Source organism: Lepidochelys olivacea (genome assembly GCF_965140295.1).
Source record: "Lepidochelys olivacea isolate rLepOli2 genome assembly, chromosome: 3".
Classification (NCBI taxonomy): Eukaryota; Metazoa; Chordata; order Testudines; family Cheloniidae; genus Lepidochelys; species Lepidochelys olivacea.
In genome coordinates this window covers 142,317,537-142,341,670 of record NC_140413.1, presented here as the reverse complement: position 1 = coordinate 142,341,670, position 24,134 = coordinate 142,317,537, and the positions used below count along the sequence as shown (strand labels likewise).

Sequence of the window (24,134 nt, the reverse complement as noted above, 5' to 3'; positions counted from 1 at the left end):
GGTAGTGAGGACAGTGGACAAAACCCAGCACAGATTACTGGGACAGATGGGCCTGACCCAAGCCTTTGAGCCCACCCCTGTTGTATATATTATCAACTCTAGGTTTGCATTTTAATTTAAAGCTGCATTTCATATTCAATGAGCGTGAAAATAGTACAGTAGCATATTAAATATTAACAGCAGTTTCTTCATCTAGTGTCATGCTCTCCCATCTGCTCCAGAATCACTGATTACTGTCGTCGTACCACATTTTCACAGAGCCGTATGCTCTCCCCCAGAAAACCACCCCCAAATACTCTATAACAACCACAGTGCTCACGGTAAGTACTTTCCATTGATTGGTATGAGGCATGAATGTGTGTGTTTCACTTTCCATGTTAACTTGGTTCTGTATGAAATATACAGGTGGAACCCTATGGAACCAAATTCAGAAGTGATGTGTAGGGTAAGTTAGATCCATTTACATTGATTTAGTCCCCCTTATACTCATGCCCTGCTTCAGTCCATCCCCATTCAGCACATGTGCTTAAGTCCCATTGACTTTCTTAAGTGCTTTGCTGAATAGGGATAGATTTAGAGACTTAGGCACGTGCTTAAGTGCTTCGCTGAATTTGGAGCCTTACACTTTCTTATGCTTTGAATCTCCTAGACCTGGTTACACCTGTTTTCCCCATTGGTAAGTGAGTCTTACATGTTGGAAAGCGTATGTTTAAAGTAGGTTGTGGGCTAACTTAACTTGCAACATTTTATGGCTCCTAAGCACATATATTAAGAGAGCTTGGATTCCCTTGCACAGCAGTAGTCTGGGTGAGGGTAGATCTGAGGGAATCTGGCTAATCTACATCACCTAAACTTCACTCCTAAGGTCTGGAGTCTGTACAATGCTTGAGGATTGCCTTGTTTCTCCAATGGGAAATGGAAGCAACGGAGCAAATGACTAAGTGAATGTTGATCTGTGCAAACTTCCAGTGGTCACCTTTAAAACTGTGTGTATGCCCTTGGTAACTAGATTACATTTTTGCAACTTTCACGAGACTCCCCCTGTCAAGTGTACCAAACACTGCAAATTCTGTGGTAATGTTATCTGCTGCACTTATCAAAGGGAAAATTAGAACTTTTCAAAAGCAACTGCTGCAACAAAAGTCCCATTGGCTTATAACAATTACAAGTAGCAACTACCCCAAATAAAACTGGATTCATTTTTTTAAAATAGATATAGACACACACACATCCCCCTAGAGTGTCTGAAGCTATGTCTACGCTACAAAGCCTAAGTTCACATACCTTTGTCAGCCTCACTACCTACTGTACATGCAGCATATGCCAACACAAGGAATTTTTCTGCTGGTGCAGGAACACCGTCTCCCCTAATGATGTCAGAGACTTTGACAGAAGCCCTCTTCTATCAGCAGAGCCACGTCTACATTGGGAGTTTTGTCAGCATTGCTGTGGCACCGGAGGGGAGGGGGGTCTGCTTTTTCACACACCTAACTGAAACAGCTATTCTGGTATAAGTTTTAAGTGTAGACCAAACCTGATTGTCACTCATCTGTGTGCAAGTATGGATTTTTGCATGTTCATTGCAATTCTTTTAATCTTTTTCTTCTAGGCTTTTATTTTTATTTATTTAAGTCTTCCTTGGTTTGAGGCTATGATAGTGAATTCCTTTTAAGACAAACTTCTATGAACTTTAGCAATTTCTAGCTATAAATAATAGGCCAAATTAATCCTGGATGCAATTCCATTAGAGTCAAAAGACAAATTTGCTTCATAGTGTTATTTGGCAGAAGGATAGTAGATTTATTATACATACACATTATACACTCAGATATATGTCTGAGGCCAAAAATTAAAAAATAAAGAAATTTAAAAATCTAATTTTCTGGAGCTGTGGACTGAGACACATGAGCGTTAATCTGGCAATGGCAAGGGCAATATTCACCATTACAATGGTGAACCATTCCAGTATTCGGCTCCTGGGCGAATAGGATTGTTTTCAGCTCTGTAGTCAACATTTAATAGGAATTATGTGGGAAACAGTTCTAGAAATACAGTCAATCTAACTCCGGCCCCTAGGTCACATCAGTTCAATTTAGTTTACAAATATACTAGCTTACATCGCAGCCTCAGCATCAGTCAATCTTTCTGCTTCCCCTCAATGAAATAAACCGAGGGCACTTATGAATACAGGCAATTAAAATGAAGTCCTTACATTCACTAAGCCATTTATTAGGATCCAGCATCAGGTACTGTTTGGTCACTTCCAGTTCCCTCATTAACCACTCGTACTTGGCCCTGACCTCAGCAATCCTCTGCTGGCGATGCTCCAGGATTTTCAGCTTGGCATTGAAGCATATCAGCTCCTGCCAACCAGGAAAAAGGAGAAGGGAAAGAATAGGTGAAAAGGGTAAGAAAAATCCATCCTGGATTCAGTCAATTTTCCAGTCAATAATAACTACAAACCACTTAACATGGAAGCAGGTAAAATCACTGGCCAGAATAATAGGTGGTTTTATTTTTTGTTTGGTTGGTTTGGTGTTTGCTCTTCACAAGCGAGGCTAGGATATACAGGCAGAGCAGCAAAAGCTAATAGCAGCTATAATAATTTATTAATAATGGGCAACATCTTGAAATCCAAATTAATTCAAGCAAAAAAGTTGCTACAATTCATTTCCCTAGAAGGTTGGTTGGTTGTTTTTAAGTAAGGACATCAGGATTTGACCAAATAGTTAAACTCCTCAGAGTAGGAAATCCATCTCCCGCTGTATTAAACCACCATGCATAGCTATGTGCTATGTAAGTAATAGATACAATATTACAATTCTATAGTAAATAAGAGCTGATAAAAATCAAATTTCAAAAACGTTCAACAAAAGAGGAAATAGTTTTGTGAACATATTTGCATTTTTGACCAACTCTTAATTCATTATCATTAATACTTGTATTTTGAAAGCATCAGATATTTAGGGTGCTGAACAACAATTTAAAATAACGTACAATCTAAATCATTATGAAACAACAATAAAACAAACAAAAGCCAAATAATGTGACATGATTAAAAAAGGGTGGGGAGGGTCGTCGACAAAGGTCAAGAGAGATTATCATGGAAAACTCCATAGCTGGGGTAAGTGTAGCTCCATCGACTTCAAAGGTGCTTCACCAATTTATACCAGTTGAGAATCTGACTCTTAGACTTTCCAGATGCTTTTTAGAAGATGAGAGGGATGAGCTTGGGAGGATGTCAAGGGAGAGAAAATTCCACACCTAAGAGCCACAATGAGCAAAAGCACAATCACTCACTCTCCCAAACAGATGGTGGTAGGGCGCAGAGGTCAATCAAGATGAGGATCATTGAGCATGTGAGTTTCTGGAAGTTTCTGATAAAAGAAGCTAGCTTGGTTTGCAGTGCTCATCTATGAGCTTTGAGTTTTGATTTGGAACCTAATCCTGTGAGATGTTGAGCAGATCCCAGAAGCTGCTCATCACCTTTCAGAATCAGGCCTTTAGGATCGAAATGGGAATCAGTCCTTTGAGGTGCACTCACCTTGCTTTCCCCTCCTCGTCGCCGTTGGAGTCTCTCCACGTCGTCTATCTCATAGACTTTGATCTCAAAGGGTTCACCCATCCCCCTCTGTGCACTTCGCAGTGGACCATCTACCCAACGGACCCCTGGGCTGTTGGCAGGTTTTCTTACTGGGGAGGTTGTATCAAGTGACAAAGCCGGGATGAGTCTTCGTCTCTGAGACCCTAAAAAGTGCATGAATTGTCAAGTTATGTTAGCATAGTTAATTCCTCTCATTTCTGCTCCTCCTCCAAAAGAGACCTCTACACACACGTAATATAGTCAACCCTCTTAAATAAAAAACAATGAGAGAGAACCTGAAGACATGAAGGTTTGGGTTTTCTTAACTCTGAACATAGAGCACCAAGTCACTAAGACCCTGTAGACGGGATGGCCCCAATGTGCAAAAACCTCTGTGCATGCTTTACTCATGTGCATACATTTACTGACATGCAGAAATTTTTGCAGCAGGGTTGGAGTCTGCTGGTGAAACTGGCCTGACATGTTCTACTGTGGTTTTACCACGGGTTCCTTTGACGAGTGTGGATTGATTTTTTTTCTGGGAACAACGCTAGCCAGCCCATGCTAGCCTGCCCCCATTAGGGAACAATTTCAAATGGTTGCCAACCTGTCCTTTGTGCCAACTTCCATGAAAAGTCAATGGGAGCTAGGTGCCCAACTATCATCTGTGCCTTTGAAAAGAAACAAGCGTAGAACTACCCCTGCAGCAATTGTGCTCCGCCTTGGTTTTCACCACCAGAGTTTCCATGCTAGAATTCTTCCAGAAATTCTCGCACTGGGGCACTTGCACCATTGCAGCTGCAGCAGTGGTAGGAATGACATAGTAATAATCAGAACTGCATGGTGAGAGGCCATAGTGGTTCAAATACCAGCAGTTCCCTGCATATGGTTTCTGTTCGCGGCACCGCTGCTGGTGAGGGCAGTGCAACGGTTGAACAGTTCTAGAAAAAAGGCCAATAGAGACAAAGCTGATGCAGTGTGGAAAGCTGCTACTGTACTGCTAATTGCAGTAAATATGGTGCTAACCTCATGACGAAAGAAAGCAAGAAAGGTGTGTGTATAGGGTGATGGGAAACAGAGAGAGACAGACTTACACAGGCAGAGAAAAAGGAATCAGCTATATTTTTCTTCCTGGCTTAATACAGTAAAAGAGACAGATGGAGGGTGAGGGGAGAGGGAAACATGGTTGGTTTATTTTCTAGCTGACAGCTACTGTAGTGTTCTTCCAGGAGAGGTTGTGGGGGAGGAGAGAGAAGCAGCCTGAATGAAACCATACACTGGCTCTCTTGGCTGCAAAGACTCAACCTGGTGCCAGCAGGGGAAGGATACAGCATAATCGTGCACAGATTTTATTTTAAAACCAAGATAAAATCATTTAGAGGAACCTCAAAAACTGCATTCATTTTAAGTTCAATGTAAATATCTTGTAAACTACTGGCAAGGTGGTGTTTGGGTAAAAGCTAAAAATCTATTGACCTTCCAGTATTTGCATTTGCAAATACAGAATTAGGTCTGATTTTCCACTAATGTTTGCACACCAGCAGAAAAATAGGCAAACAAGCATGTCTTGTCCCACTGATTTAGGGGGCTGTAGGTTTGAAAAGAATACTTTTAAACACTGATGAATCATTTCTCCCACCATTCACCTTCCCTGTGAAAAACCTGTGGCTAATCTACAGAGCTTCTAAATTGGAAACAGCCATCCTGGACCCTAGATAGTCCCAATTTAAAATACTTTTCCATACAAAAACTATGTCCAGACAGTTTTAAAATGAAGCACACAGATGACTAGAAATGTCCAAATTAAGGTTGCCTGTGCAACCTTGTTTCTGCCCCCTGTATTTCAAAGCAGTTTTTAATTACATGATCACTAACTGTGTTCTCTTCAGGATACCTGGAGAATAAGGCAGCTGCTCTAATATAAACCCTCAGGCTTCTGGGCATGAGCAAACTTTTAAACAAGGGGCAAATGATTCCATAACTGCTCACTTCAGGGTTTCTAGTACCTCTCTCTGTAGCAGCTGGTGCTGGCCCCTGTCAGAGACAGGATAGTGGACTAGATGGACCATGAATCTGATCCAGCATGGCAGTTCCTTTATTCCAAATGTGTTGTGGGTTTTTTCCCCTTATTGCTCAATTCGCACCCCCCCCCCATCTCATTCATTGTACTCCAGTCAATCCCCTCCAGCTGTCTGCCTCAATCACTATACATCCTTTCCTCGTTCACCATCCAATCCACACATTCAGGCCTGGTCTCCACTTAACATTTTTGCTGGCATAGCTGTGTTGCTTAGGAATATATATATATCACACACACAATTAACTGACATAGGTATGCTAGCAAGCCCCATTGTAGAGGCAGTTACACAAGTAAAGAAAAGGCCTTTTGCTGTGATAGCTCATGGTGTTTGATGAACTGGTATGAGCTATACAGTATCAGCAAAAACACTCTTTTGCTGGTAGAAGCTGCATCCACAGTAGAGGATTTTGCAGGTATAGCTATACCGGCAAACCCTGGTACAGGGTGTCATGCTGAAAAAACAGTGCATTATCCTGTAATTAAAAAGGTGTATCACAATGCAGACACAAAAGGGGGCAGAGTTAAGCTTGTGTGTGCAAATTTAACTTTGGTATTTCTAGTAATAAAGAGTTTACTTTGCAACTCTAGTGCTTTTTTCATATACTTTCTGTATGGAATTTTCTAGGTGTTTTGAAAAGGAAAAGGATAAAATACAGTGATTCCATAACATGGAACTATTTGCTAGACAGCAGACGAACCTTCTGCTCTGCGCATCATGGGCCTGATCCAAACCCTATAGAAGTCAATGGAAAGACTCTGCTCAATGAGGCAAGGGCTCCTGTGGTGCACAATCTTGAACCGCCAATGACACAGACTTGTATTCTCCTTTTCATATAGTATGCAAGCATGCAGGGAGCCTTCAGATCATTGTCTCATTCCATGCATCCTCTTACAGATCACATTTCACATGCACCTACACGGTAAAGGTGAAACTCCACTTAGCTTATCTACTCGTGTGTATGCAAGTGTCAATGGAACACTGGCAGATTATACACAAGCTGTAACACAAAACCAGTGAGTTTGTGCAAGATACACTATTGGTAAGTCAGTATTAATATTTACACTGTGCCTTTCCTATGGAAATTTAGCTAAACATTTTTTAATGAAAAACAGAAATGAAAAAGTTTGTGGGAAATTTTATTTTGGTCAAAATTTTCCTCTTTTTTGGTCAAAAATCAAAAACTTTTCTCTCCAAATTTTCAGTTTTTAGTAAAAATGTTTGGCTTTTGTTTCAGTTTTCAGGGAGTAAAATCTGGTTTTGGTTTTCAAAACCCAGATATTTTTTAGCAAAATCCTTTTTTTTTAAACTGAAAAAAACCATCAGTTTTTCATTACCTTCCCCCCCCCAATATTTTCCCATTAAATTTAGAAAAAAATATATTTCAGATTTTCCCCATGAAAAATAATTAGCATTTTTACTTGCTCTCATTATTAAGGGTTTATTAATAAACATAGTACAAATAAGAAAACCCAACTGCAGGGGGCCTGCCTATGTACCACCAAAGTCAGTGGATGTCATGGCAATTATTTCAGTGGGCTTTGGACCAGGCTACAAGGTTATGTCTATGTTACCGTTTATGTTAGTGTAGTGACAAGAACAGTGAAAGCACTGGTTTAGACAGGCTGATGCTTTTTTAACCGCCGTGTCATCTAGGCATGCTCTGGGTAGGGTTAGACAAGTGGTGGTTAAAGTGAATCTCTCTAGTGCTCCCAGAATTCCTGCTGCTGGTGGAGTTATTTACTTATTGCATGATTAGTCCATGTTATGTTCCGCCTGCATAGGCAAGAATAAACTATGTAGTAATATGACTTGGCCACCACTTGTGTAACCGTGTAGTTTAAATAGGGCCTGAAAAAATCAGGAGGACTGACTGAGGAATAGACTCCAGATCTCCCGACTCCCAGTCCCCTACTCTAACCGTTAGATATCTGTTTCCCTCTGTTAGCATCACAGTATGGTAAAGCAACATCAACACGGCCTCAACTGAGAAAAGGGGCTGATTCCCTGACAGGTACTGGAAGAGGTGTGAGACAAATGAGACTAATAAATAGTTTACTGGCTGTCCAGTCCCCAAGCAGTTTTCTGTGGCTTCCTATGACTGGAAATGAAGGGCTACAGTGGTTCTCCCCAGCCTGCTGCTTGCAAAGACACACAAAATTATTTTAAAGATGTTTTTAACTGGTCCCCAGCACTTTTGTTGTTTGCTTTCTAGGGAACGAGGTGCTGCCAATTGGCACAACAGAAGAGGCAATATGAGCACTCAGAGAAGCTTTGGACTTAAGTGCTTGAGAATGAATTACAGTGAGGGAGTTCTGTGAGGAAGAGGCCTGGTCATGAACCATTCACGTTAACCTAGAGACCAATGCGTACTGCTACCCTACGTGACAAAGCTACAGATAGAAGGGGGAGACTGCAGAAGAGAAAACTGCAGAAAAGACCCTTAGGGAAAAATCAAAAAACCCATAGGGAATTTTGCTATTGACATCAATGGAGCCAGGATTGAATCCACAGAATCTAACGGAAAATGACCCCCCTTTCTATAGGTTGTTTGCAAGATCACATAGAAATTTATGGCAAGGATACAGTTGTATATTAAATGCTATAGAATCATCAAAAACAAAAAACAAACAAATGCCTACAGAAATTATATCACTTTCTATAGGATTTCTCCATAATGGGAGACTGTAGAAATAGACTTTAAAAGTGTATGGCAGACTGAACCACCAGATCAGAAACAGACAGTAATGTAAAACAGAGACACTGGGGAAATTTGCTATCAACTCTGTCAGAACGGCCCTGCCATCCTGCATTCACTTTGGCAACACCGGTAGCCCTTGTCATATCAATAAAGTTATTGAAACAGAAAGGAGAGAGAAAGAGAGAAGTCAAGTCAGGGAGAGACAGACTCTTTGTCTCCAAGCCCCCTATGCTAAGTTAACTTTTTGCCAAATGGTTTGAGATTTCAAAATAACAATGCTGTGACTCCTAAACTCTGGGCCCAGCAAATGCTGGACAATCCACCATGCAGGAACCAGTGAAGCCTAAAAGACATCAGGGAGCGACAGTGATCCTAGGCCTGACTTCAGTGGGCATCTTTCCATTAACTTCAACAGGCTTTGGATCAGGCCCTAGATGAAGCTGCATCATCAAGAGTAAAATCGACATGTGACGGATGACAACACAGACCCAGCAAGAACTGACCAGATGGCACAGATATATGTGGCAGTGGCCTGACAAGAGACAAACGCAGCAAAGGCACTGTTTCAAGTGACATAACTAAATTGCAAAGCTAAGAGTGACTTTGGTCCAGTGGCCCCACACAGAGACAACCAAAGGGAGAGACCAGCTGTTAACCAGCCGTGAGATTAAACAGCACCAGGCCAGAGAGTGGTAGAATTCTTGCATAAGAGTATAAAAGGGATAACCAATTTTGTTAAAACACTGAGGGCTTTACTTATGCATTTAGAAATGTACCATGTCACCTACTCTGTCAAGAGCCTGGCATATTCAGGTTAAAGAAATCAGTTATAAAATAACAAAACACTAACCTTTCAGCTTAAAGGAATATCACCCTCACTTGGTGACAAGTGATACCAATTTTTCTCCTGACTCAAACCAGTCCACAGTGATGAAATTGTTTTTAAAACTAAAGTGTAGCAAATTTGGAGACTGATCTTGCACGGCGTGCTTCCATTATGAGCAGACTGTGTTGGATACTTCCCAAAAGGCTCTCATCCTACTGCAGGATCAAGCACTGGAATTTTTTAATCTGAGAACAAAGCTGTATTTTGCAACTTAGTACATTTGCAATTTTATATATTCATGGAGTCATAGACTTTAAGGCTGGAAGGGACTATTATGATCATCTAGTCTGACCTCCTGTATAGCACAAACCAAAGAACCTCACCCAATGAGTTTTGCATCAAGCCCGTGTGTTAATGCATACATCCATTTTCATGTCAGAGGGGGAAATGTATTAACGGTGCTTATGTGTTATTTTTAGTGCTACAAGGGTTCAGTTGAACACAACCAAAACTCATCCTGGTGGGAACTCCTGCTTGTGACTCATTTAATATCACCTTTGTATAAAGCATTTAGTTTGTATTTTCTCCAGTGTGCATGTGTTTGTTAACACCAATTTTTTATGTAATTGGTGCAGATTTGGGTTCATCTCATAGGAGATGGGACATGCCTCCCTATGGGAGATTCAGGGCCTGATTCCAATGGCACTTATAGTGGTTTAACTGCACTGAATTCAGTGGAGTTACCCAGGATTCACATTGCTGTGAGGACAGAATCAGGACCTTATTTGGAAATAGGGGGAAGATGTTACAGGTGTGTGTAGTAGAAGGGTGGTTTTGCTTTTTAGTACTCACGCATCCCCATTTGACCCAGTGCGAAAGAGGAATCATATGATCCAAAAGGTGGTTTACATGGGCTCTTACATTAGGCCATGTGTCCCGGTGACCATCACTAGGTGGACAGGCAGAGTGGACAAGAGTGGCAGAAGCGAATATGAGCTCATTGTGTTTTCCTAGTCAGGATTCCTGTCTGGGCTGCCAGTGGGTTACCACAATAATGTGGCTGTCTGGTCTTTGTTCCGTCAAGACATTAAATAAACACAGGCCAGAGAGACCTGATCCGGGTGGGTGGACCCTTATGTCTGCATGGAGTCCTACTGAAGTAAATGCGGCTCGGCACAGACACAGGGGACCATCTGTGTAGATCTGACTACAGGTTCAAGGTATGTATGTGTGTGGGGGGGGGAGCATAAGGGGAGGGTCAACGCTCTTCATTTTTACTGACTCTGGGTGATATATCTTTGCTTTTGGGCATGTGTTGGGGAGAAATAAAATGAAACAACTCCTGCATGTTTGCAGTGATGCTGAATGGAACCTAATCTATTTAAAATATGCATTGATTAATGGGCTGCTTATTAGCCTGGGTACCTAAGGTATGGTGTATCTTGACAGGAATTCCTACCGCTTCTAGTCCTTCCATTTAGTCTCTGGGGTTTCTCTGATTTCACATTAAATGGGCTGGGTAAGGAGGTACATCCAAAGCAACATTTTAGGATGAATACCACAGGGCAGGTGACAGCTTGCTCATCCATGATAACACACAAAGACAAGGATTCAATTGTTCAAACACATATATATTTTTTCTTTAAAAATACCCCTTTGAAGACACATGTTTATTAATGGGCTCTATGGGGCTGGGAGCTCATAAATCTTTACTATGTAATTAATAAAGAGCTTTATAGCAGACTACAATGCACCACTCCTCTGCTCGCCAGCATGTTGCTTAAAAAAGGCAACTGTTCAACCTGGAAGCTTGGCAGTATTAGCACACATCCATCCATGCCTCTCCCCCTCCCCCTGGTAGTGGATATATGCAAACACACACGGTGCACCAGTAATCTGTTCAGGCCAGCTGACCCTCTAACAATATAAAAGCGAGTCATTCGTTTTCCATTTGAAAAACTAAATGGATATCAATACCTCATCCTAGAGCAAAAGAAATCCAGTCCACTGATTCCACTGCCAAATCAGTAATAGTGGTCTCAGTTATAGTACAGCAGGCTGTTTACTAAATAGCCTCTCCTGCATCTGACTCTAAGGCCAGGTCTACACTACAGTCCTAGATTAGCATAACTACATCACTCAGGGGCATGAAAAATCCACATCCTTGAGCAACACAGTTATGCTGACTTAACTTCCCGCGTACACAGAACTATGTTGACGGGAGGGCTTTTCCTGTCAACACAGCTACCGCCTCTCAGGGAGGTGGATTAACTACGCCAAGAGGAGACGCTCTCCCGCCGGTATAGGAGTGTCTTCACTACAGCACTGCATTGGTGTAGCTGCACTGCTGTAGTGGTGTACATGAAGACAAGCCCTAGGGCCTTGTCTTCACAGCTAAAACAAGTACCTTTTTTACTTCAGGGTACGAACATGTGTGAACTATCCCATAGTAAAAAAACGCAGTGAAGACCAGGCCCTTTATTTTTACCACAAGACAAACTAAACAAAGTCAACTGCAGGTGTGGGATAGTGCCGACCTCAGCTAGTTTACCTCAGGATAGCACGTGTGTGTTAGTTACTGCAATGTAAAAAATATACTTTTTGTAGCGTGACAACAAGGCCTAAAGCTATGTCTTCACTGTAGAGTTAATTTAAATGAGCTACACCCACATTAACTCCTTTTGAGTTAGTCTAAGTTGAGTGAGAGCAGCCACACTGTGAAATAATAGTTTGAGCTGCACAGAGTGACTGGGTTGGCAGCTGATGAGTTGCCTATTCCCCCTAAAGGACCAGCCAATTTAAAAGCCCCACCACACTGGAGTTAAGGCATTTGGCTGGGACTTGAATTGGGCGCAACGCTCAAGTTATAAGTCAAATTAACTCTGTAGTGAAGACAAGTGTTGAGAAGATTTCATCTTTAAGATACTACAGACAAAGGACTCTCAATCAACTAGGTATTTGATCATAATTTGAAGAATATGAAGAGTCGAACTGAAGTCAATGGAACTAGTCAAATGTTCTTTGCTAAACACGTACCTGAAATCCTAAAAGATAATGGGATTTGCTTAGGTGTTGGATGTCTCAGTGTATTCCCAGTTAGATTGCTTTCTATGGGCAAATTCCAATCTGAATTTTTAAAAATAAAATAGATAAACGTAAAACAAAAAAGAACAAAAATAAAGTCTCCATAAGGAGCTGAATGTGTGTCTCCTCTGCAGCAGCCTGCATCTGAACTCTGCACAAAACAGTAGCTGCCCCCTAAAATTTCAAGGTCCAATAAATAGAAAAAATCATAACTAAATGCCCCATGACTCCACAACTTTACATTGCAAGTTCAAAGGGGGAAGAAGATGAGATACAGAGCAGGAGCCATTCATTACTACACGAGCTGCTGTTAGAAGTACAACTGCCTTTGTGTACAGATCTAACGGTTTAGCATTCTCCTGGCCAACAAACCATACAACTGACCCAAAAGAGATTAAACATCACCACACTAAGTACTGTAGAACTGTAAACCCCAAAACACACAATTTGTTCTACTGCACTGTTTTCAGAGAACACTTTCCTCCCATTAGAAATAGCACTTTTTTTTGTGTCGCTTCAGGCCTTTTGTTTGTTTGTGAAGACAGTATGCAGAGTTCCCCCTGCTGTTCCCCACTTTCTAGCAACTGGGCTTCTGCTTTTATTATTTGAGAAAGCAAGACTGATTTCTCCTCTCACTCCTACTTCCTGTGGGGTGTGCCCTTGCAGTCAGTTGCCCATGACCGAATTGCCTCCTCCCTTTTCCTTTGACCTGTTTTTGTCAATTTCCCACTACTCAACCTTTCCTGACCACACACCCCAAACTACTGCTTCCTTTGGAAGCATGCCTGGGGCATAGTGTTCAGAGCCAGTGAATGAGCACTGCTGAAACCAAATCAGGATACAGCACTTCATTTAGCCTGGCTGGTTGACATGTAGTTTGGGAGAAGTCCCAGGGAAGATGTAGATCTTACCGGTACAGTGCTCAGCACCCACACATTGCTAGCAAAAAAGTGCCATAATATAGAGATTTTCCTAAATCTTTATCTTATGGCTGGCCTTTGATGCCGAATGTATTTGTCAGTTTCATGACACTATTTATATGGAGATGACACAGAGCCGTTTATTGTCCTAAGCATTATAGCACTGAAGTAATAGATTCACCAGTCACCTTGCCAGTCAAGCCAAGGACAGGGGACAATGCTATAACCGCATCAGCTCCAGACAGGACAGTGGCAGAGGCATTCCACTAAGCTATTTCTGTGCCAACACAGCGACCAGGTTTTATTTACACCCGCCTAATGGTGTCTGACTCAATCATGCATGTTACATGGAGCCTGCAGAGTTCACAATAGCCTGCTGCCATTTCCTCTATTAAATCATTCCTATGTTCGTGCAGCCGAAAGCTCAGCACCGGCACATGGTAGTCAAGCGTGTAAAAAATGATTACTGTGATCCCTTTCCACACAGATCTGTGGCATGAAATGACCTGGCTTTGACCTGGGAAAATCAATGCTGTTGTTTTAATGAACAACAACAACAACAGAAAATAATTGTGGCTGGGCCCCACTCACCCCTCTCTGCAATACAGTCACACGTTCAAATGGGGGGGGGGTCACCAACTCACAAAGATTCATCTCCCTTTATAATTCTTAATGGCACCAGTCATGGCGGGGGATAACGCAGCATGTGAATTATCGTCTTTGTCCTTATCGTCCTCAGTTGTGAATGTGGACAAATTAAGATGCAAGGGTTGGAAATGCCCTTTGGCTTTATGGTGCCAGGGATATTTTGCAGTTCTGAGCTTATGCAGGCTAAATGTGAACTGAATTCCTTTTCACTTGGATGCAACAAGAAAAGCTCTGTCTCTGTGTTTCATCATTATTGCTAAGATCCTGTTTCAGTGCTGCCTGATATCAGTAGCAGGTTTGAGCTGGATTCAAGTTATTTGCTGCCCACAGATTCAATCCGTGCCTGGTATTTTCTAGTATTTTCATTAACAGAAATAGATCTGAAAGTTCTTAAGAGTTGAGGAGTGTTCGGATCTGGAGTTTACAGAACCTCTGAACCCCCATTCTTAAAAACATCTCTGACTCCAGAGAAACCTAGAGTTATAATGGTAGGACGTGATGTAAAGAGACTACAATTATATATAATTATTGTCACGTCTAAACAGTCTGTCATTTTAATGACGATGTTTAGAATCACGTAGTACTTTCCTCTACTCTTGGGGGTGAAACTTAGCACCAGAAGAGCTGCCAGCAGCCGTGAAACTTTTACTGCCCAACCCTTAAAATGTTTCAGCAAGAAGCTTTAATTATCTGCAGTCCAGAAAGTTTCCGGATAAAAAACAAAATTTAAAAAAATTATATCCTGGATTTGTCAAACTCTGTAGGAGACAGAGACCTAAAGCAGATCCCTGCATCCAAACTCCTTTAAATACTGGGACAGTTCAGCTGTGAATCCAAATGTTGTTACTGAGGCCTAGTATTATAATAGACCCAAACCCCTTTAAACATTAGGAAAGTCTGAATTTTGCAGCTTAGGTCCACCCCCATTCTAGATAAGCCTCATTCAGAAGACTGGCTTGTACTTTTAATAGGGATTCTTTAGCTTCTTGTTTTTTAATGACCACTGACATACAATGATGAGTAAGGCAAAATAGGCCCAGACGGACCAAACTTGAAGGCCCTATATACAGCAGCTTCTTCCCTACCAAGCCACCTGGAGAGAATCTCCCTCCTCTCCAGATGGACTCGTCTTCCTCTCAAGTCTGAATCCTGATCTTTCTCCCAATGAGACAGCCCACCCCTGCCATGAGGCAGGCAGGCAGGCAGCCAGCAGCGGTCACTGCTTGCCTCTGACTCACTGCTCTAAGTCCCCCTTTGACCCTGAAGCCAAGATCCTAAAGATCCAAATATGTCACCCTGCTGAAACCAGCTCTGATACACATGCTTTTGCAAACTCAGATTCAATTTGCTTTTCAGTTATCTTCTATTTAAAAAAAAATTGGACTAGAGAGAACCAGAAATCTAAACACACACATACTCTTCAGGAGAGAAAACCATCCAGCCCTGAACTACCACTGCAAGCTGTAATTAGTCACAGACATGCCAGAGGCCTTTGATCTAGCCATATAAAACGCGGACATGAGACTCTTTTATGCACCCAAACCAATTCCAGAAAGGGGAAGGAGGATGCCGAAGGAAGAGCTCTGTGGTTTCCATAGAAAACCCTCATCCTGTTACAAATTGTATCAAACGCTCCTCTGTGCTATTGGCCCCATGAGAGTGCTCGTTACAGACTCTGCCAGTCTGGAAACATCATAGGAGGCAGGTACCAGGAACCAATAAATAATATACTCAGGGGGAAAAAAACAAAGGCATTCATGTATATTGTATGGGAGTCCAAGTGAAGCTTTGCTATACAGTGTAAATCTAATTACAGGCCTGGATTCTGTTCTAGCCTTACCTCATTGCTGCCAGGAGCCATGCACCTGGAGTTAGAAGTAAAGTTTTTCATATGCCTAAAAAGCTGGCTCTTTACACCCAGTGGGCCAAATTCAGCTTTGAGAGTGACTTCAGTGAGAGCTGTGCCTGCTTACACACAGACTGAATTTGGTCCACTGGTTTTCAGATGCTAAACTCTTTAGAATAATAGTGATTAACATGTATGTAATATTTTTTCATTCTAGAATCCCAATGGTTTGTACAAAGTTGGACAAAAATCATCCTGTTTTATGATGGGAAACTGAAGAATAGAGACATTAAATGAGTTGCTCAGAGTGACACAGAGAGTCATTGGCAGAACAGAAAATAGAATATAGGTTTTACAACTCCCAATCTGGTGCCTAGTCCGCTGCCCCACCCTGCCTACCCCTTAAAGCCGGCATTCCTGAAATACTGTCATGACTTTGCAAAAGGGAATTTGCTTGGAGTATTTTTCCTGGTAACATAAAAGAGACACAAAAGCACTTAGCCTTTACCAGTGACTTCAAGGGAGCAGAGTTAAGGCCATTGCTGCGTGCTTTTCAAATTCCACCCCCATTTAAAAAAAAAAAAAGGTCACTGTTACCTTATAGTTTGCATTTATTTCTAACACATGGCTACACTGCTAAAAAGAAGGAGCACTGCACCATGTGTTCAGAAGCAACCGTAGCACTTTGGTTCTCTGGGCTGGAAGTAGCTATTTTGTGGCCTATTCTGTGTGTGGGGATCAAGAGCTGCTGACCAGTGTATTATTATTATTATTATTTATTTGTATTACCGGAGTGCCCAGGAGCCTAGTTTTGGACTGGGACCCCATCGTGCTAGGCGCTGTCCATGGGGAGGGTTCCCTAATAAGCAAAGTCTGGTGTCAGATAATATAGTTTTTCATATGCCTAAACTGCCTTTCAGCATGTGTGTGTCAGTTTTGCCTCCCTACTTTCAGGTGTCACCCGCCTTCACTGCTGCATAATCCCATCCTCCCAGTTGGAAGTAAGTGACTGAGGCACCTATTCACTCTTAGTGGGGAGTGGTTAATGGGGGAGGGAAGGAACCAGAGAATAAGCAGCTGCACAGATGCCAGGAGGTGCAGAGGCAGGACAGTGTGTCACAAATAGACAATTACAAATCAAACCTTCCGCTCTGTTGTTCTAAAAGGGCAGTGGCATTGATTAGAGACGTGTGGTCCAGCCAGCTGAGCTCAAGGCCTGGAGCCAACCTGTTTGAGGTCTAATCGTGGGTCTATCTAGTCAGCATTAGGGTGGAGGTGACTCTGTGGCTTTGGGCCAGTTAGTTAACCTCTCAGCCTTATTTTCCCCATCTGCAAAATGGGGATTATAATAATACTTACATCACAGGAGGATTAAATAACATTTGTACAGTGCTTTGAAAATGTACAGCCCCAGATTAGTGCTAACTGTAATTAATAATTAAAATCCCCTCTACCATAAGCAATCATTTCAGAGCAATAATATACTGACCCACTAATATTATAGTATCAGTGTTAAATGCTGGGAAAATTGGGCAACTTATTAAACTGATCTATTAACTTCAGGGAAGAAGGCTCATTGCTTGATGATGTAATCTTGTAATATTTCAGTTTGAAGAGTGGGTGGGAGAATATAATGGAAGATGGTTTGTGTGTGTGTGTGTTTATACTGCATATACCACGTTAGGCTGCCTATGAAACACACACTTACTTAGATTCTGAAATTTAAACCAAGGCTAAACCTATAGATTATGAATTGGCTTTATCTTTCAAAAGCTGCCATTGTATTTCTGATACCTAGGCTATAACAACCAATTCATAAGTACCCACAAGTAAAAATGCACTTAAGAACATTAAAAAAACCAAGATCTTAATCACAGAAAAAAATTCTGTCTCTTCAGCGTGTCAGAACTTCAAAAGTAATTGTGAAATCTGACAAGACTACTGGTGATTCCCTTAAAGGCTCTTTACAACTTCTCTTAAAGGGGCTTTCTGTAGATTCACGTTGATTATGTCTGACAACTAGCCTTTCTGTTAATAATAATCATAAATAAAGTGGACAAGGTCATCTGACCTGAAATGAGCATATCTACACTGCCGTATCCATTATAACACAGTGGATCTTTGACAGCAAATCAAACAGGGTCCAATGCTCGTGACACCATGCGTTAAAATAATATCCATGCTTCAAGAGCTGCACAGCTTTGTATGTTTTTTTTTCATAAAAATATTCCTTAACAGAGATGTTTCAGACTAGTACAAACCTACAGGAAGAGGATATTTATGTAAAAAGAAATGTGACAAACCAGTCTGGTTCTTGTCCTATTATAAAAATATATGTACGTTCATCATAACGTTGTTCGCCTTTACATCCCAGTTTTTCCCTTCATCTTGATACTGCACTGAAGTCATAATCCTGTTTTTATGACATCATAAATCTGTCGACATGTGAAAGATTGTGCTACCACCAAACACAGAATTATGGCTTCACTGCTGCAGGGCCCAATGCAAAGAGGACATGGGTTGTAAGAGAGCTACAGCTTTGTTAGTTGTCAAGTAAATGTTCCATGATGAGAAATGTGTAGACATTGAATTAACTTTTTAATTTTATTTCTAAAATGTGTAAAAATTACTGGACCCATGTCCAGCTCATTCAAAATAATATGAGAATTGGTGAACCAACTATATAAAGAGTCAACCTCAAAATTAAGCTGTTAAAAATAGCACACATACTCTCTCCACACAGCCACCAATCAAAAGCCTGAGTAAGCAAATGAGCTTTCCAAAGTGCCCTGAAGGTGTCAACATGCTCAGGCTCTGTTGGATTAACAGGGTAGGCAGCTTCCAGAGATGATGGCCCTGCACTGAAAACGATGTGCCCCAGATATTCAAATCTTGGGGCCGCTAGTGATAGTGACTCATCTGAGCAAACCTGTGACAATGGTGTCTGGGCAGAAAGGACCTAACCCACACAAGAAATTCAAGTTCAAGATCAGTAATTTGGATAGCAGCCAAAAAGCCCCAACAAACTCCACGTCTGGTGAAAAAAAGATAAGAATCAGGTTAGTTTTCACTCTGCTTCAGCACTGGATAGCTCTGAGCAGCTCTGCGCGCGCTCTGTCTGCAGACGTAGGAAGACCACACAACTTCTGCAGAAGTTGGTGGCCTTGCTCAGGAATGTTCCCTACAAGCCCTGCTGTGGATTTTATTAGCCACTAACCTTGCATATGACCTAAGCATTTGGACCCTGTCAAACAATGCTTTATGCTCCTCAGAAGAGGTTCCAGATAAAATCTATAGAATTGATAACAAGGGCTGCACACCTGCCTCTATCAGCAAAAAAAGCCTTCCTCCCACTTTGTCTTCTATACCTGGTAGCAGAGCAACTAGCCATCCTGAGCCCCACAAATGATCCTTCCCTCAGATCTCCATGTTCACAGTCAATGGCATCATTTTCAGCCACCTTATAGCAATCATCTAAGAGGAAGAGCTGCTGCAGTTGAGGACCCAAGCGACGTTTAATTGTGAAGGTGCACTCCAAAGACAACATAGCTCTCACCCTCCATCCCTAGCTATCAAGAAACAAAACTGCTACCAAATAAAATGGGGGTAGTAGTGCCCTGACACTCTTCCACAGTCATCATCCAAACAGAAGGCTCTCCTCACCCACATCTCCTAGGACAGCTACTGGGAAGTTGCAATCCCTATTCACCCAGCCACTGAGATCATATTGATGAAAGGGGAAATGAAATGAAAAGCTAAGGAAAGATCTACCCCTCACAGAGTCACCCGTCTGCCACCTAGCTCCCAGTACCATCCACACAGACCCTTTACATCTGTCAAAGTGAGAGGTTCCTGGTACCTTCAGACCTTTGACTACTAAGGTGAGTAGAAAGCCAAACCTCAAAAATGGAAGCCAAAAAATAAAATGTCCCCAGCAAAATATCCCATATCACCCGGACAGCCTCCCAGCAATATATAATTTATTGTGCCCTTTTCCTTGTGCGAGTCCTATAGTCTCTTTCTCCCCTTTGCTGGGCTCTAGCATTTGTACTGCAACTTACACAGTGACACTGGTGCAACACCCACCAACCTCTGAAACCTTGTAGTCACAACCAACCTCAGTTCTTGCCCTCATGACATACATCAGCCTTCCTCTCCCTGCTATTCACCATAATAAAAGCCTCCAATTTATGACTGGAGTTTATCTATTTGACAGCTATTTGATAGGGTTTATAGAGAGGGTGGAGTGTTTGTTTCCCAGAAAGGTGAAGTGTTGGAAAGGAGCTTTTTCTGGCTGAGTTCTTGTCTGCATGATTGTTTCAATTCTGCTGGGGCTATATTGTAATATATATTACATGTAAGAACCTTGCATGGGCATCTTTTTGTGAGTTTAAGCTAAAAAAACCCAATCACTAAATATTTGAAAATAGTTCCCATTATAAAAGTTGCCCTGCTTTCAGGAAAAGGATACAATAAGAGAAGCTTGAAACAAATAATTTATACTAAAACTGTTGCAATGGAAATGCCTTCATAAAGGAAATGTGGAACTGAGCAGGGCTTGGTAAGTGAATAAACCTAAGACGTTCACAGCTCAAGGGCCTGTCATTAGAATTACCCTGTTTCTAGTTCCAAACAACCACATTAAATACAACATGGGTTCTGCTATTGACCTAGACATCCCTCTGTGCAAGCCTTGCCGCCCAAGAACAAGCTAGCCTGGTGGTCAATGTTATATTTGGACACATCTGCAAACATACCTGTGTTTGAGCGTTTCTTTTGATTTTTGAGACTTCGGCACCTCCCGCTGACAGAGCTGCTGTTCTCACTCATAGAGTCTTGCGCTGAAGAAGCGCTCCCTGTTGCTTCGCTGTCTCTCATCATACTCTCATAACCACTGCTTCCCCCACTGTGGTAGAATAGAGCTGTTTTCCCCATGGCTGGCGGCAACTCCCCACTCAGGACGCTGCTGTTGTCACTTCCATGACCACTGCTACAGCGGTGAGGCTTCCGCGGAGGGGTGATTTTGCTGTAGGGTGAAGGCAGCATATGAACAGCTGGTTTCTCCTCTCCATGAAGGCCACCTCGCTCATCTGTGTCCGAGTTTCCACGCATTTGTACACCTCTGGCACTTGTGCTCCCTTGGAGCAGTTCAGAAATCCGTCCATTGACAGCTCTGAGGGGCAATTTTGAAGCAAGACCAGAGCCTCTGTTTCTGCTAAGGGACTGAGTTGACCAGGACATGTTCTTCCCATTGGGAGGCAAACTTGAACTCTGCCCCACAGACTGAGGCAGAGACTTGGTAGAAAAGCTTAATGTTTTGGTGGTGGAAGCAGACAAGCTTCGGGCCTTGGGACTTGCCAAAAGAAGTTTGCTAACTGCAGATATCTTAGATTGGCTGGCCTTTGGCGAGGCACCTGCAGACTGGGATGTGCCGGAGTTTGTTGGTGAGGACACCGCACTGCGGCTGAGGCTCCTCCCAGCCCTTGGCATGGTGGTATCTTTTCCAGGGCTGATTTTGGAGCTTACTGAAGATAGACTTTCTGCCCTTTCCAAAGACAAACACTCATAGTGGCTCACAGTGGACCTGCCCAGGGAATTGGTCCTGCTGGCTAGCTGTTCAAGTTTGGCACTAAATAACTTGCTGCTGCTATTGCTGCTGGTGTCAATGCTGGAGCCCTTCTGCTTCCCATTCAGCTCATCAGGAAAGCTGGCCGGAAAAGACACTGGTTGGTTGGGTGGGCTGCTAGTGCTGCTGCTACAAGCACTATGCTGAGGGCTGGCCCTGTTCTTCTGATCCAGGCTTGATTTTCTCACAGGAGGCAGCGGAGGAGTTCCTTTGGAGCGAGTGAGAACGCAGTGCTTGGGAGAAGCGACTCTTCTTTCTAGGGTAGCCTTACTAGACTGGGAGGGAGAAGGAGAACTCATTCCATTGTTCTCAGCAGCACAGTGATAGAGGATAGCATCAATTTCTTCCTGCTTGCTGACCTTCTGGAGGGCCCTAGGGAGACTGCCATTCTTCAGAGCATCCAGGGAATGAACAGGGCTCTGGGTTGCAGAACTTGGAAGTGCCATCTCACACCCATCCACAATCCTCTTCAGAGGATCGGAACCTGGGGAGCTAGAGGTCTCCCCGCTGCTGCTACTGAATCTGTCAGCTGAGTTCTGTTTCTTGTTCTGCTCAGGCTTGGCTGGACCAACTGCAGTTTCTAGTCTTGGCCCATCACTGGCCCCAGAGCTGTCTTTTTTCACATCATCTTCCCTCTTTAGCCAAGGGTCTTCAAATTTGATATCCTTCCTAACACTAGACTCTTTCTCCTCATGGGACTGAGCAACTTTAGCAGCTGAAGTTACTGCAGATGTGGCCTCATCAGTCTCTTGTGCCTTAAAAGGACTAACAGCAATACATGGATAAACAGTAATGTTGGTCTTCATTGGGATGTAGCCTTCACAACTGCTTAGGCTTGCTGTGTTTGAGATTGTGACAGTAGTTTTCCCCAGGGCTGATATTTTGCAACCCTTGAGGGGTGGGACTTTACTGAAAGTTTCCTCCCCCATTTCTGATAGTATGAGCAAATTGTCAGTCACTGGATTTTGCTTGTCATTTACACAAATCATGCTAGTATTCTGTATGGCACCTGCAAACTCAGAAATAGGGGGCTCTGCCATAGCCTCACCATGCCCATAGCACGCCTGGGCTATGAAACTGTGGCATGATTGTTCACCATCACTCCCTGTGCTCATTTCACTCAGCCACGAGCTAATGGATGAGCGTCTGCTGCTGGCATCCCGGGCTTTGTCATCCAGTCCTAATTTTGGAAGCGGCATGAACTGTGTTATGCTGACCTCAGAAACAGGAGCTGCATTGGAGTAACACTCGAGGTCTTCACTAATGCTACTGATAATACTAACTGGCCTAGACCCAGAGGCCAGAGCCTGCACAGAACAGTCACTGTTAAAGCTGATGATGCTAGTCGGGCGTCCATTCTCAAGGACTCCACTAATGGTTAGTTCTTCAACCAGGGTGAACACCAGCTCATCCTCTCCATTCAGCTCTAAGGGTTGCTGCACAGTGACCATGGTGGTGCTCAGAATCTCCTTCTTTGATTCTGGTGAAATATTTTGTTCCTGCTCTTCATCAAGAATGGTCTCTCCAAAATCCCCACTGCTGGAGGGTACTGACTTTTTCAAGATCTGAGGACTCATTCCCACTGGAGGGGTCCGGATCTCTGGCTGCAGCAAAGATTCGCTAGACACCATTCCAGAGTCCTTGCTCAGGGGTGATGGCGCAGGGCTTGGCAATACCCCTTTTTGGGTGTAAACCTTGCATCTCTGGGAAGGAGAAGTTGGTGGCTTGTACTCTGATGTCTTGGAAAGACTTGCAATGCCAAGCCGTGGTGAACCCATTGGCCTAGGTTTGCCTTCTACAAAGCCACAGGTGTTGAGGCTTTCTCTGCTGCTCTGCAGGCTTGTGCTATGGGCTAACTGGGAAGAGCTAAGCTGATTACTAGAGCTGCCAGTTACACTCCTAGGAGAAGGAGGAGTTGAAATGTTAGTGAGAGCTCCAGGAGGAACAGGGGAATGATTTCTCTGAATTTTGTTGGTTGTTGCACTTACATTTTCCCTGACTTCCTTCTCAGGTTGTTGACAGTCGGCGGTGGCATCTTCCTTATCCGATGCTGATAAATGACTGATACCAGCCACTTGGCTTGGTAGAGGACACTTAGACATCTGATCTGTGCTAAACTGAACAGGCAGCTCTTCAAATGGAAATTTGTTGCTCTCCTCACTGCCATCTATACAGTCCAGCCTCTCTTGTAGCTCAGCAAACGTGTTGCACTTCAGGCAGTCTCTCTCAGACTTGCTGGAGTCTGTCTCACTCACTTCCTCCAGTTTGCCCTCAGTTTTGGTCTTCTGCAGAGAAGGAACTATAGGGACAAAGTCAGGGGGGCCTTCATTATCTGTCAGTTCCTTATCAGAGAGGGCTGTGCCATTGGGGCCAACATAAATCACTGTGTCACAGGACTGTTCGCTGCTGGAAGAATAATCAGGATCACTTGATAGGTGCAGAATAGGGAAGTCTGGGTCAACTACATTTCTAGAATGGAAGGGTCTCAACTGGGTTGGCCTCCGCATTCTTCCTTCTTCACAAGAGCTTTCACCACCAGAAGAACTTGATGTGTACTATGATTGGAGAGCAAATGAAATGTCAGAACCACAAACAGCTTCCGTAAAGCACACATACAGCGGAATCCCAACTATCGATGCAGCTGAATCCTAAAATGACTGGAACAATGCATAGTGTTGCATAAATGCATGACATATAAAACACCAACGTGGTAAAAGAATTGTTATGAACTTTGGGGGGAAGGGAGTTAAATCCAACAATAACAAGAAGAACTTATAGTTATATTGTACCCTTCATTTAATTATCTCAAAGTACTTAACAAA

At 42.8% G+C, this 24,134-nt stretch overlaps 1 protein-coding gene across 4 annotated transcripts in view; it reads right to left on the bottom strand.

The window, feature by feature from the left end:
• The window catches only part of KIF26B (kinesin family member 26B), a 420,596-nt gene that overhangs the window by 5,145 nt on the left and 391,317 nt on the right, over positions 1–24,134 (bottom strand). For all 4 annotated transcript variants that reach the window (XM_084625201.1, XM_084625202.1, XM_084625204.1 and 1 more), the window contains 3 exons: positions 20,444–23,867; positions 3,545–3,747; positions 2,213–2,363 (listed from right to left, as the gene is read on the bottom strand). In XM_084625201.1, the coding sequence (XP_084481327.1) occupies positions 2,213–2,363; positions 3,545–3,747; positions 20,444–23,867 (3,778 nt within the window). The remainder of the gene's footprint in view (positions 1–2,212; positions 2,364–3,544; positions 3,748–20,443; positions 23,868–24,134) is intronic.